Genomic DNA, 15481 nt, shown 5'->3' with positions numbered 1-15481 from the left:
ATCCATGACTTATCTTCATTTTTGGGTCATTATGGTAGAGCTGTATTTTGTAACCAGTTACGGACTCCTGATTTTGACCTCCTGAAAGCATATTTACAAATTTCTTTGTATGCAGTGCATTAAACATGAACTCCCTTGTTCATGGGCAAGTATCTGACTGAAAACCTGACTGAACAAAAATCCTCCTGAAAGATATTAGCAATGACCACTGCACCAAATGTGAATGCGCTAATTCTTGATTTGCGTCATCCTCACTCATTCTCTGAATATAAAATACATTTTCTACAGTGTGAATGCTAACTTTCAAATTTTTACAAAAACAAGGGGAAAAAACTCCCTTTTCGTATCATCCATTTTATTGTTTCTCATTACATTCATCTTTGAAATTTAAACTGTTTTCCTCGTATTCAAGACAATCCTAGAAACGTTTTCTCCACTCATATTCTAGTACAAAACATGGTTCTGAAAGGATTCAGTAGCTTTCTCATGTGATGAATATACAGTCTAAGCATATTTTGCTTGACATTAGAGAATAAAATATGTTTCAGGCAATAAGCAGGGTGAAATAGGCAATGAAGTATCAATTAGATATTTTTCTCTGTCAAATAATCAACTGTATGTCATGTTACATGACAGATTTCTTTAGGAATAAGAATGACGTGACATTTCCATTACTAATTTCATTGATAACTTGTGGCAAACAAATTACTGTATACCATTTGCCATCAATTATTCTTCACTCCCCTAAAGCAGTGGTTGTGATGCGAAGAGAGTATTCAAAGCAACAAGCATAATTTATTTTTTATTTTATTTTATTTTATTTTATTTTATTTTTTTTTTTTTCCTCCTCCATGAAAGTGCTGTGGAACATACCACTTTTGTTGATTTTGGTTCATCTTGGAACATCCAAACAGTTGATTGTAGCTTAGTTACTGACCTAGTCTGACTCATCAGAGAACGAAGTGTACAAATATGTACAATTTTTGCCTCCTGTAATAATGTTGTATGTCGATTCTGCATTTCCTCACACTAGTTGATGTGAGCCTGTTTTTGAGCTTTGCTCAAATTGTGTGAGCGTCACTATAGACAGGTCTCTTTCACACCTACATCTTCAAGCAAAATCGAATGTACCACAGCCTTCAACGTGTTCATGGATGCCGCCCTCTCATGGCAAGTCACAAGCCTCTTCTCCTGTCGTTGGGCAGCATTGATATTTTTTGAAGTGATGTATGGTTTTGGTTGACCATCATGAAATTCATCACTGGCTGAAGCACAACCGCAAATTCTGCAGACCAATAAACATCCTTTTCTTCAAGTGATTGGTTACCAAAAGTTAAACAAAGTGTTCCGAGATGTCGTCGTTGATTTAGGCCATTAAAAAAATCATTAAACATAGTTCAGCAAAAACCTTCATGTGAATTTTCCATGGTTTCACAACACTGATTCTTTAAATGCTGTCTAAACAAATAACTTCCCAATTTCTAAATTGCCATTTTTAAGAACAATAGATGTCAAATATTAAAACTTCAACACTGTCTAGCGGTCATTTGTAAAAACTTAAAAGGGAACCCTCATAGCATCTGTTGCCGAGCTCCTGAAACAAATTTCATTTTCACATAAATTTTATGTATGATCGTATGACCTAGTAGAGTACTGTGAGCATAATAGCAAAAGATTATGCAACTTCCGTATAAGCTACTCACTGGTTGTAGTTTAACTATCTCGGAAATTGTGGGAAGTCATCACACTTAATCTCTCCTCCTGTTACGGGAAATTCTGCATCTTTCTGTTTGCTGCTCATGTTTGGTCTACCGATGTAAAGTGTTTTCTTTATATTTCTATTTTTTGGAACCGTTGCTTCATGCTATGTGTAAAATGCACAATTTATTCCTGAAGGGAATGTAATCTGTGATGGGATCGATGGTGAGAAGATATTAAACTGTACCCAACTCCTCACACCAAAATTAACTGAATTTAGCATGAATTTGTGACTGACTGTTAGGACATGTAGAAATGTTCTTGATTATTATATTAATTGATCTGGCCATGTTCAAGTTATATTTTTCACTTTTGTTTTAAGTGGTCAGCTCCATTAAATTAGTGGTCCTGTTTTTAGAGTTTATATGGTGATCTTTGATGAACAGTGTCGATTATTGAACTTACCATGACTTTTCTTAATATCTTTGTAATTAGTTTTGAAGAGGAGATGATTTGTTTCTTGGATATGGTGGTTCTCCCAGAGTAAAATATTTTATTGTTGTAAATACTTTTGGATTAAAGGAAACCACTCACCAAAAACCAGAAGCATTGAGTTACTGACAGGTGTGTGAGTGCATGCACATGCTTGTGAGCACATACCCACACAACACACTGCCATTTGAGGAAGCAGTTGTGTTGGGTGGGGTGTGTTGAGGGAGGAGGAGGAGGAGGAGGAGGAGGAGGAGAAGAGAGAGAGAGAGAGAGAGAGAGAGAGAGAGAGAGAATACAGCAGTTATTGGAACCAATGGGGAGTGGCGCACACTGCAGGTGATGTGGGGGCGACAGAAGGGATGAAGAGGATAACTGTTGGGTTTAAGATGTGGGACAGTGGGCTACAGATTACGGGAGTCAAGGATTTGTTGCAGGGATAACTCCCATCTGCATAGTTCATAGAAGCTGCTGGTAGAGGCAAAAATCCAGATGAACCAGGTTGTGAATTTGGGCATGATATGCTCAGCTGGATGTTGTGCCTCCAGGTGGTCAACTTTGTTCTTGGCAACATTTTGGCAGTGACTATTCATCCTGGTGGACACCATATTAAAGTAAAAAGGCTGTGAAGTTTTTGCAGCACAGCTGGTATATGACAAGGCTGGTTTCACAGGTGATGGAGGTAGAATAAGCCTGTGACAGAACTGTAGTAGTAACTGCTGGGTGGGTGGTTTGGGCAGGTCTTGCACCTTGGTCTACCTCAGAGATATGATCCCTGTGGCAAGAGTTTGGGAGTGAGTGGGGCACAGGAATGGACTAGAATGTTATGTAGGTTGGATGGATGATGGAACACCACTTTAGGAGGAGTGGAATGGATCTTTAGCGGGATGTTCCTCATTTCAGGTTTGCATCAGAGAGTGGAGAGTGCCATGTGGGCACCCATGGCTGTGCCACGGATTTGTTTCCTTCTAAGGAAAAGTGGTTGTGAGTCAGGAATTAGTTGGTAGTGTGTACAAAGTGCTATCAAACAGTAACAGGATTTTTTTAATTTCACGAGCTTTGTACATCTGATATTTTTTATTTGGTTGGTACACATGTTCCTGATGTATGTTTGTATATTAGCTGTTTCAAATATTTACTTCATTGTTGACATTTGAAAAGATTATACATGTTTTTTAGAGTGCTCGGTAAGTTGTCATGTAACATACTTCATGACAATGTGGAAGAACTAAAGAAAATGGCTCTTTAAACTCACCATATCACCATCAGAGGGGTTGCTGATGATATTGGCATATCCCTTTGGCTCACATCAACCAATTTTTCAGATATTTTATGCGTTTGACATGTAGCAGCAAAATTTGGTCCAAAACTGTTGAATTTTGACCATGACATAGCCATCGCTCAGGAATTGCTGAATGAAGTCAACAGTGATCCAGAACATCTAAAGAAGATGACGAAACATGGGTAGATGGGTACAACATTGAAACCAAGTCCCAATGTAAACTGCCTGAAAGGCCAAGACCAAAAAAAAGTTCGACAAGTTGAATTACATGTGAAGGTTCTACTCACTATTTTCTTTAATTCAGTGGGATAGTGCGTCATATGCTCCTGCTCTGTGGTCGTTTGGTCGATAAGGAATACTACCTGGAAGTTAAGCACATTCATATGAATCAATTCAAAGAAAATGACCAGAATTTTGGCAAAACCACTTTTGGTAGTTGGATCATGATAATACTCCTGCTGATTCCTCAATGCTTATTCACGATTTCTTGGCAAAAAACAAAAATGTTATGTTGTCTCGGTCACTGTATTAGTTGGGTGTGGCACCCCTTCTTTTTATTTCTGAGGCTGCAGAGAACCATGAAAAGAAGTCATTTTGCCATCACTGATGCAGTAAAAACAGAATTGCCAAAGTTGTTGAACACTACAATGAAAAGTGAGTGCCAGAAGTGCTTCCAAGATTGGAACAAGTGCTGGCACAAGAGTATTATATTTGAGAGGTTTACTTTGAGAGGGACAAAGTTGATGTTGATGAATTAAGATTCCTTAAGAAAAAAATATCCTCTTGTTTTTTGATTACACTTCACATAAAGAATGAGCTGGTGGGTTTAAAGTCTGAAGAATGTTCAGAGAGGTTAGTGTTCAATATCAGCAAGGCCATGGGTGTGAGTGTATTGGAAGATGGCATCAACAGTGAGGAGTAGCAGTACAGGAGATAAAGGGGTGTGGGGACAGTGGAGAGTCAGTGAAGGAAGAGGTTAATATCTTTGATGTGGGGGGCTACGTTTTAGGCAATTGTTTTCGAGGTGTTTCCCAACGAGAGTGGAAATTCTTTCAGTGGGAGCACAATAATCAGCCACAATGGGGTGTCCAGGATTGTTGGGTTTGTGGATTTTGGAGATCATGTATACTTTGGATGTGTGGGGTGTTGTTGGGGTGAGGAGGGAGATAGACTTGGGGATCTGTGGATTTCGGTAGCGATTGTAGGTTATGTTGGACTTCTGGGATGGGGCCGCTGTCAGTGGAGAAGTCGGACACTTCGTGGAGATCTTCTGTCAGAAAGTCACTGCTAGTTGTCTGCTGATAGAGTCTGTGTCTTGAGGGAGGATAATTAGGTCGGGATCTGTTTCCAGGTTGTGTATAACTGTCCTTTCTTCTGCTGGAAGGTTAGTGTTCTTAGGAAAGGACTTGGGGAAGGATGGTGAAGCAAAGTTGGAGATATGGAATTTAGGGAAGATGACAATGGTGCAGTTAGCTGGGGGGGGGGGGGGGGGGGGGGGAGAGAACACGGTTGCATGGTGGTATGAACTGTAAGAGGCATTGTTGGGACTAAGCTGGCTTTGGTTGTTGTGATTGGCGGCAAAGAAGTGTTTCCACTGTGTGGATCTGGAGCAGGAGAGTAGGTCTTTGACAAGTCCAGCCTGGTTGTACTTAAATGTGAGGCTGAAAATGAGGCTTTTGGGTAGGACTGAAACTTCTGTGGACTGAGGTTTTTGGTGGAAAGGTTAACGAAAGTGTCTTGGGCTTGCTTGGGTTCTGTATTTTGTGAGTGCTGGGAGGAAGTTTCAGATGATATCATACATTGAAAAGGTCAGCTGGGCAGGGTCTGGGTGCTATGAAGGATTGACAAGGGGTTCGCTATAAGGGGGATAGGTGATGGTGGGAGGTGGTGACCCAAGACATGAGTAGGATATCAAGAGGTAATCGACTCTCCACCAACCCTCTCCCCTTCCCCCCATTTATCTCCGGGATCCATACTAGTCCCTGTGGGTGCCACCTCCCTGTACACCAACATCCCTCATTTTCGTTGCCTTGCTGCTATCGCACACTACCTCCACTACCTCTCTGAAAATCCTTTAGGCTCCAGACCCACTATATCATTTCTTATACATGTTACCACCTATAAGGGAGTGCTGAAAAGTAATTACTTAGATTTTTTTATTCTTTTCTCAATATTGATTGAGGTATTACATCATGCATATTACTTGGTTGACTTTCCTGCTTCACTGACACAAGTTGCAATCCTGTGCTGCTAGAGGGCTCTCTATTGTAGCATGTAACATGGCAGTGCGACTGGTGCATGAGAAACATCATACTGTAATAATTTTGAATTCAAAGAGTTTGTTCACACATGGAGCATCCTGTTCTTTAGCATAATGCCAGACCACACATGAGCACTGCAACATCTGGATCAGAGTGATGCCTTGGATACACTTTCATCAATCATCCTCTGCATAGCCCTGACTTGACCCCCACCTGATTTTCATCTGGTTCCAAAACTTAAAGAACACCTTCAAGGACTTCAGTTTCACAGTGATGAGGCAATGCAAGCAGAGGTGAAGTTGTTTCTCCGTCAACAAAAGCAAACATTCTACAGTGACTGTATCAGTGAACTGGTCTCTTTTCAGGATAGATGTGTTTGTTGCCAGGGTGACTATGTTGAGAAATAAATAATTACACATGAAGAATAAAGATGAAGGATGTTAATAAAGTTTGCTTTATTTCAAAAACTTTTAAGAGTTTCTACATAAAAGATTCGGAGACATTACTTTTCAGCACATCCTTGTACATCCTGTTTCACAACTATTTTGAAGTGGATGTATATAAACAAATCCACAGCACAGCCATGAGTACCTGAATAGCACCTACCAATGCTCATGTTTTTGGGCTATCTATGGGAAACCACCCTAGTCTCTTAAAATTTCCAGCTCCTAGACTGATTCACGTTAATTGATGATATGTTCATGATCGACACTCAGGGCCAAGACACTCTATCTTCATTTCTTCACAACCTCAACACCGTCTCTCCCATACACTTCACCTGGTCCTCCACCAGTGCACCACTATCCTGGAGGTTGACAATTCTGTTCACATTAAACTGATTAAATATCAACAGTACCTGTATTTTGACAGTGCCATCCTTTCCACACCAGAAATTCACTGACATACAGCCTGGCCACCAGGGGACAGCGGATCTGCAGTGATGAGCTCCCTTGTCCAGTAGGCTGAAAGTCTCTCAAAGGCCTGCACAGACAGGCACTATCCCACAAACAGATTTCTCGTGCCATATTCTACCCCTTCCCCCATCCCCAACCTCCCCCTCCCCCTCCCCCCAAAAACTGGCTAAAAAAGGAAAGCCCACCTCCTCAACCAGTATTGCCCTGATCCTTCACACCCCTCCTATAAAGTGATATCCTGTCACCCACCCTGCCTAAACATAGTCTTAGTCCATCTCTATGCCACTACCACTCCCAACCCCTTGCTACAGGGATCATATCCCTGGGACTGACCAAGACACAAGACCTGCACAATCCACACAGCCAGCACTTCCTACTTCTGACATTAGGGACTCGCTCATTCTGTATAAGAAGTAGCATTAAATAATAATAGTGATGCTGTAACTGTTGGTTGGTAATATTTACTGACAAAATGCAAGCTAACGCTAGACTGCATACTTACGGTTATCCTGTGTGGCTGTTTTTTAGTATGACTTTAAAAGAGAGAGAGAGATTATTAATTGATAACCTATGCGTCAGTTCTCAATTGTGTTCAGGAGACGTACAGATTGATTACGCAAATAATTGACCTTTTGACCCGGATTGCCTTCACGCAACAGAATCTTCGATGAAAATACCTAAGGGACCTGTTTGAATATAAAAATGGAAATGAAAGCAAATTAGTGGAATTTCGTAAGAGAAAGATTAACAGATTAGAAGTTGAAGACATTAGTGATCTCCCAAATACAATTGAGACACCACGATAAAGAGTGAACCTGTAACAAAGCTCATGTACCATTAGAACATCATTTTTGGTTAGTGAAAGAAAAGAATAAGAAGAAAATTACTACATAGTAAAATATTAATATATTTTGAACAAATTAGCATTAAACTTCTAAACATTGACAAATACACAATAAATGCATGACTTACATCTGATATTTATTTTGTAGATGGCACATTCCAATAATCGCTGCTTTGTCAGTCCATTCCTTCTTAAAATTAAATGTCCTTGCATGTGCGTAAGTACATTGTATTCACACCCGAATTACCGAAATGTTTGTTCATCGTTTCACATAGTTTTTACACCAAATAAAAATACAACTTGTAGCAATGCCATGCATTATGCCTTAACATGTCGGCGACCAAAAATTCAAGGGATAATGAAGTCTCTATAACACTTCTTAACAAAAGATAGATTGTTCTTTCTTCTGTTTCGCAGCTTCTTCCTATCAAGTGCTGTGGCAATGAGTTTTAAAGATCTGAGCCCAACGGGTCATAGTGTTTAAATGAGTATTTAAACACTGGACGCGCATCTTGGAATAGGCAGAGGGAAACATTCCACGAGGGAAAAATATATCTAAAAACAAAGATGATGAAACTTACCAAATGAAAGCTTTGGTATGTTGATAGAGACACCTGCTTGTGTCTGTATATGTGTGGATGGATATGGGTGTGTGTGTGTGTGTGTGTGTGTGTGTGTGTGTGTGTGTGTGTGTGTGTGTGTGTGTATGCGCGCGCGCGCGCGTGCAAGTGTATACCTGTCCCTTTTTCCCCCTAAGGTAAGTCTTTCCGCTCCCAGGATTGGAATGACTCCTTACCCTCTCCCTTAAAACCCACATCCTTTCGTCTTTCCCTCTCCTTCCCCTCTTTCCTGATGAGGCAACAGTATGTTGCGAAAGCTTGAATTTTGTGTGTGTGTTTTTGTTTGTTTGTGTGTGTATCGACCTGCCAGCGCTTTCGTTCGGTAAGTCACATCATCTTTGTGTAGTGTGTGTGTGTGTGTGTGTGTGTGTGTGTGTGTGTGTGTGTGTCTTGTATGTGCGGTTGGATATGGGTGTGTGTGCGAGTGTATACCTGTCCTTTTTTCCCCCTAGGGTAAGTCTTTCCGCTCCCGGGATTGGAATGACTCCTTACCCTCTCCCTTAAAACCCACATCCTTTCGTCTTTCCCTCTCCTTCCTCTTTCCTGATGAAGCAACCGTTGGTCACAAAAGCTAGAATTTTGTGTGTCTATCAACCTGCCAGTTGGTAAGTCACATCATCTTTGTTTTTAGATATATACATATAATCTCTTTACTCTTGAGCTGTGATGCTTAGCGTCTTTACGAACTACAGCTCGTTGGCTGTCCTTTTCTTTAATGACAAATATCTCACATGCAAAGTAGCTGAAATCCAATAATATTACATACTCCACTCCTGTCACAGGCTTATCCTACTGTATCTGATGCTGGGCCTCCTGTGAAATCAGCTATATCATATACCAACAGTTCTGTAAACACTGCACAGGTGTTTATGTCAGTATGACTACCAGCCAGCTGTCCACCAGAATGAATGAGAAACACCAACTGTTGCCAAGAATAGGGATGACTACCTGGTGGCACAATATCCAGCTGAGCATAACATGCTCAGTTTCACTTGCTACATCACAACCTGGTCATCTGGATCCTTCCATCCTCCAGCACCTTCTCTGAACAACGCAGATGGGTGTTATCCTTGCAACATGTACTTCTCTCCCATAATCGTTCTGGCCTCAATCTCCGGCAACCCACTCTCCCCACACCCTACACTCAACAGTTTCCCCTTCCCCATCCTGTTGCTCCCTCCCAGTTCACATCTTCACGTCACTTTAAGTGAATGCTGCTTCCCACGGTACCTGACAATCATATGCATTACCCATGGACCTGCCATTCCTCCGTGTCACATTGTTAGCCAGCAAACTGACTGCCTCCCTCTGAACCAATAGCCACCCACCCCTAATACCTCTTCCTGCATCCCAGCTGTCTCCCCCTCTGCTCATCCCATCTGACATAACCCCACCACAACATAGTCCATCTACTGAAATGCAGCCAGCAGTGGTGGCACTGTGTGTTCAGCTGTCACCATGTAGATAGGTGTGTGTTTTGGGGGGGGGGGGGGGGGGGGGGCTCTAGTTTGAAAAAGGATTACACCAAAAGCTAGCCAGGTTTCCTTTCTTTTTGTGTGTGCCCATCGGTGACTCAGTGCTTCCACTTTTCAGAGTAGTCTCCTTTAATCGAACAGTATTCAGTATTTACGTGCTACCAGAGCTTGCCTACTCCATCACATACCTCAATGTTACTTAAATTGCTTCTTCAAAATCAATCCATTGACTCATTTTAAGAATAATTTTTACCATGTGTGTCCTTCCCACCCATCCTTTAGCAACCTCTCAAGGCACAAAGTTAAATTTCATATTCTTTCTCTTTTCTCAAAGCTAATTTCTATATCAACATACTCATATTTGGCAAACAAATTACTTATGTGGTTAATTGATATGTATGATAAAAGATATATGCACCACCTACTAGATAGCTGTTCTCTGTACTGATTACCACTTTGTTTCCAGAGCATACTTAGGGCTTTTATTGTTTAAATAATGTAATCATATTTTATGATTTTACATGCCACGAGGTGGAGTTCTCAGAAACCTCAGTCCACTACAAGAAAAGAAAGTGACAGCTGGGAGTTTGTGTGAAATACTGTTTTGATACCAGTTCAATAATAAATGTGTATTTGTCATTATCTGATGTTCCATTCTGTTTTGCTTGCAGCATCACAACTGGAAGGATGGGCTCCTTCTGCCTATTTAGACCCACTAGGTAGAAAATCTTCCCGAAATTCTCAGTCTCTTAGTGGTCGAGAGAGTGGAAGATCAGCAGTAAATCCTCCAACGGAATAACAATGGAAATTCTTTTACATGCATCTGCTACCACCATTCCACTTAAAGTTACAGCAGGTTCATTGTTGCCTTCACGAAGAAAATACGCAAAAGGATTTAGCTTGCATGGTGATTAAGTGTACTTAAAAACGAAGAAATTTGTATCCAAACTTTTTGACATTTTTGATGGTTATTATGATTTAGTATTCAAGGCAAGCAAACATTTCTGTACTCGATCGGAGTTCCTGTAAAACTGACAGATTTTGTTGCCGGAATAAGGTGCAGGTCATAATTTGCTGTAACTTTAATTGTTAACTAGTGTGTAAGTGTATATAATTAAAATAGATAAACATTTTTAAGAAACATTTAATTATTTGATAGTCATATGTCAGGAACAATTCTAGTCCTGTGCACAAATGTCAAGGACACCAAAAAGTGTTTTGTAAAATTTTATATGCAAGATATGTGCAAAATTTATATTCTGTTAATATTTGCAGTCAGGGTTTAAAGGATACATTCCATACTGTTAAATGAACATTTGAACTTATTTTTATGGAAAACAGATACAGACAGTTGTTTTACAGACTGTTTGCTGTTTTGCTGTTCACCTGTTGCTAGTGGTTAAACAGTTTGTTTGTTACATGTTGTTATTAAAGATAATGTGGGAAGTAGTTATGGCTCAGAAATTAAAATATTTCTGTGAAGTTAAAGAATCTTGCCAAATTTTATAAAATTTTGGCTTTCATTGTATTTATTAAGGTGTGTGTGTGTGTGTGTGTGTGTGTGTGTGTGTGAGAGAGAGAGAGAGAGAGAGAGAGAGAGAGAGAGAGAGAGAGATGGGGATGCTTGAATGACTATGGGTATGAATTGTGGAAGCTTAATTTTGGTGCTTATGTGGAAATGTTCTGTGTAAAAATATATATGCCATTACAAGGAGATGTACATAGAGCATATACATTATCACACAGACAGAGCACTAACATATTCATCAAAATGGTGAACTGATTCCTCTATATAAAATGTAATGCGATTTTACTAAGTCATTAATACAGCAGTTAATATACCAGTACAGCCTACCATCCCTTATTATATTTCATAATTTATATATAAATTTATAGTACCAATGAAGATGTTTCTCATTTGATAAGCAAGAGTTTGTGTCATTTATGCGCAAGTGTGTAAATGGTGATGCAGGGATGATTACAGTAGATGCTATTGAATTCCATAGAAGTTACATAAGAGCCTCAGTTCCATTTTTAGTGTTGCCCATATAATGAACAGCAAGATTTATGTCCAGTATCTTTTAATGAAACACCAATAGTCTAAGTGCCTTCAGGCTGATTCAGTTATACATCTGTTTTGAGTTGTTAGTCGTCATTAAATTATGTAATTATACCTCTGTTGCCGCCATATCCAGTGAAGAATGCTATCTGGAGCAAGAAATTGTTGTACATCGTGTAAAATTTGAGAGATTAGTTCCTTCTCTTACTTTCTTCTTTCAGTTTCTACACTGTGGAGGATATAAGAGTTTAGTATCTAATAATTTAAGGTTTCTCGGTCCTAAAAAAATTTCATTTGTATGCATTTATCTCAGAAAAATTGTGGTTTGTTGAGAAAAGCCAGTACTTAAAGTTTATTTTCAAAGGCTTTTGCTAAGTAAAAGAACTGATTTCTAAATCACCCTCAAGGAACTGTTGGGAAACTCTACAATCTTATTAATCCAGAATTATATACTGAACGATGCACTCTTAATGTGTTACATGCTAAATTGCCTAGTCAAAACAGGTATCATGTCTTCTTGTATGATACTTGATTCTTATGTGGTCTTTTACAGAATTTTCATTAATTAATATGTAAATTTGTTCCACACTTGAGACACCAACCTGGGTTTCCTTGCTTTTTGTTTCTAGTCACCTGAGTTAACAGGCTGTCCTATTTCTGTGAAGAGACTTTATGTGATTATTCTATTTAGAACTTCTTGTAGTGTTTCTGTAAATCTACTTTGAACATTAAACCGCTAAAAATTCCTGGTTATTTCCTTACTGTGTCAACTTCATACATAACTTTGTAGTTGTGACTCTTGCTATCTAGTATTACTCAGAGGTTCAGTGAAAAATCGTTACTGATTGTTTTATATAATAGCGTCTTCTTGTACAGTCTGAAAAATTAAATGAATGTGTTTAACCTGCAATAAGGTGCTGGAATTTACTAGTGGCCTGTTCAGTTGGGGTAAATTCAGTAAAAAAGTATTTGAGGATACATGTTACTTCAGCTTACTTGGTGGTGGCACCCTGTTTGTAAACCATTTGCTACCTAGTCTTGCAGAGGAAATTGAGTATTTTTTTCTGTGATTCTTAAATGCAGAGGTCATTGTTTTAGGAACTGCTAAATTCTTATTTACTAACATTAATTATGCAGAACATTTTGATATGATGAGCCCTGCCAACATTTACAAGCTCAAATCTGTTCTGCAGTTCAACACCTTTCTCAGGTGCAGCACTTTCTCTCTACATAAGGCAAGAAATTGTTCACAAGTCATCAAAACATAATTCGTTCGACAGTGATAACTTAAATGTCACCATCGAGTCATTTGATGTTTGTTATGTTGACATGGCATTATTAAATTTGGATGTCTGTGGGATTAATTTCAAGTCAGTCAATCAACTACTCTGGGATCTTCCTGCCTTATACAGTCACTGCTGAAAATCTCTCTCTTGTTTCTCATATCTGTTTTTTCAGTACATGTTGATTCCTGTAGACAACTTCTTAGTTTGGGAGCTGTCTTTTCTATCTTGATAACTTCCAAGGTTTCACTTGACAGGAGACCAAAGCTTCAGAATACAGCATAGAAAGAAATATTACTGGCTAGGAAAAGAGACCACAGGATAAGCACTTAAACTCAGAGCTCCACATCAGAAAGCCATAATTCTTGAACCAAGATTATTTGCCAAGTACTCACTGTGAACTTCTCCCACATGTAATACCATTAACAGTTTCTAAAATCACTCATGATGAACATCCATGAAATGCAGTTCTGAAGCAAAAAGCATTATTACAGTCACACAGCTGTAGCTTTGGAATCTTCTTCCTTAACTTAAGAGTTCACTATGAACTAAAGTTTGAGTTGGTGCTCAGTCACTAGATGAGTACTATTCATGATGAACACCGATCCCCCACTGTGAGTAGCAATAAATGTCTCACAAGCTCTCTGGGAAATTTGACAACTGCCTTATGTGACCCCCCACCCAGCATAACATCAATTAGTTCATAAAGCACACAGTAACACCCATTAATTCTACCTTCGTTGTGCTGCTGATGCATCTCAAGCTGTACATGTGTATTTACTTTCTTTTTTTTTTTTTTTTTTTTTTTTTCTTTTTGTTTCAGGCAACTGCTGCTATATTCATCGTAAAAGACACCATTGAACTATTCCCACACACTCACTTCTGCTTCCATCTCCTTTATACATAATTATGTTGCTGTATTTATTTATTATTATTTTTTAATTGAGCATGGCTTCCCATGCCCTGTCCTCTTTTAGCACTTAAACAGACAAAATGATAGGCCTAAGTAAGATGTCAGATTAAAATGAAGTTTATACAGGGGTCATCCATTTAACTGCATTAATGTTGAGCATATTTGATGGGTAAAGTGGAGAAACAACATTAATGTTCAATTGGTGACAATGCCCTAAATACCTGTTGTAGGTATCAAAATCTATCTTATATTATTTTGTGTGATGTCTGAAACCTATAATTAATTGCTATCAGTTGCTTCTTGAGGCCAACAAGAGAGTCTACTAAATGTCTTTTATGCTGTGTTTACAATACTTGTCCTGGTATAAGGTTTTGGTGTCTTGTCGTTACTATGCAGCTGTTGTTACTAGGGCTAACATATACTTTGAGCATTTCCTGTAACACATGTCCTTGCAAATCTTTCCTGTGTTTAGGTATTCTAAAATCTACACATTTTGGTTTTATGCTTTACAGAAGTCATTAATATTTTGTAGACAGGTACTTCCTTTCAGTCATTCAACAGAACAAGTTTATGGTTGATTTTAGGGTGCTGCATTTGCTGTACTCATAATATTTCATATTAGTTGGTTTTCCTTTCTCTTCTTTGATTCTCTTCTTGAGCTATGGAACAAAACGAGTATTGTTAAGTTGTGTAATGAGTCATGGAGACCAATCCAACAAATATAAATACTGCAAAAATTCCTACCAGAAATGAATTGAGAATATAATAGTAGTTCAATAATGGAAAAAGTAAATTCTTTTGTTGTGATAGGAATACTATTATTGTATGTGATTCCTTAGTCAGTCCAAATATTGAAGTTTCAAACAATGCTAGGTAAAGAGAACTACTGTAATCATCTCTTTCACTCATATTACTTCAGTTTGTACCTTTTCTTAACAAGCCTTTTAATTTGATTGCAGGTTTTCTACAATACATTTTGCGCACATGCATTCCTTGATATTTTCATTGGAATTGTATTACTTGAGAATATAGACAGTAATTGTATATTATATACATTTAAAGTACCAAACCAGGATTGGAAAAATCATGTTTTTCAAAAGTTGTTGTTACCCAAATTTAACATTTCCAAAGTAAGAGGCTAAGAATGTGAATTTTTAATTGACAATCAGTATTTAAATAAGTATTTATGACTAGTAATCCAAAGTTAGGTTGATGAAATTTGTGTTGTGCTTGTGTGTGCTATTTGGAGTTATCAAAACTTTAAGTGTGCATGTGTAAGAATATATCGTAATCATAAATGTATGCCGCTATCTGTAAATCCATTTCAACAAAGCTGTTTTTGTACCATTTGGGCAACAAATCATTGTAATACATTCCAGCTCATTACCATTTAATACAGCAATCCGAATTTGTGTCATTGTGTCTTGAACAGTAATAACAGTGTTAATGACCTCTGCTGTATGTGTACTATAAACAAATGATGTACTTTAAAGATCAAAGTTCCCTTAATTTGTTAATTTGAACTTGGATTTTATGTCCATTTACCAACTAAGCATTCCTTTATAGATATCAGTACTGCTTTCTTGTGATAACATATTGTATTTTGTACTGTATTCAGTCCTTTTATAACACTCACTGTCAAC

The 15481-nt window shown here is 38.5% G+C and overlaps 1 protein-coding gene across 1 annotated transcript in view; it reads left to right on the top strand.

The window, feature by feature from the left end:
• The window catches only part of LOC126194677 (guanine nucleotide exchange factor DBS-like), a 373302-nt gene extending 362821 nt beyond the window's left edge, over window positions 1-10481 (top strand). The window contains exon 22 of the mRNA XM_049932882.1: window positions 10255-10481. Coding sequence (XP_049788839.1) covers window positions 10255-10382 — 128 coding nt within the window. The 3' untranslated portion in view covers window positions 10383-10481. The remainder of the gene's footprint in view (window positions 1-10254) is intronic.
• The last annotated feature ends 5000 nt before the right edge of the window (window positions 10482-15481 follow it).

This window comes from Schistocerca nitens, chromosome 1 (assembly GCF_023898315.1).
Source record: "Schistocerca nitens isolate TAMUIC-IGC-003100 chromosome 1, iqSchNite1.1, whole genome shotgun sequence".
Classification (NCBI taxonomy): domain Eukaryota; kingdom Metazoa; phylum Arthropoda; class Insecta; order Orthoptera; family Acrididae; genus Schistocerca; species Schistocerca nitens.
The sequence above is the reverse complement of the archived record's forward strand: the minus strand, read 5'-3'. Positions and strand labels throughout refer to the sequence as shown.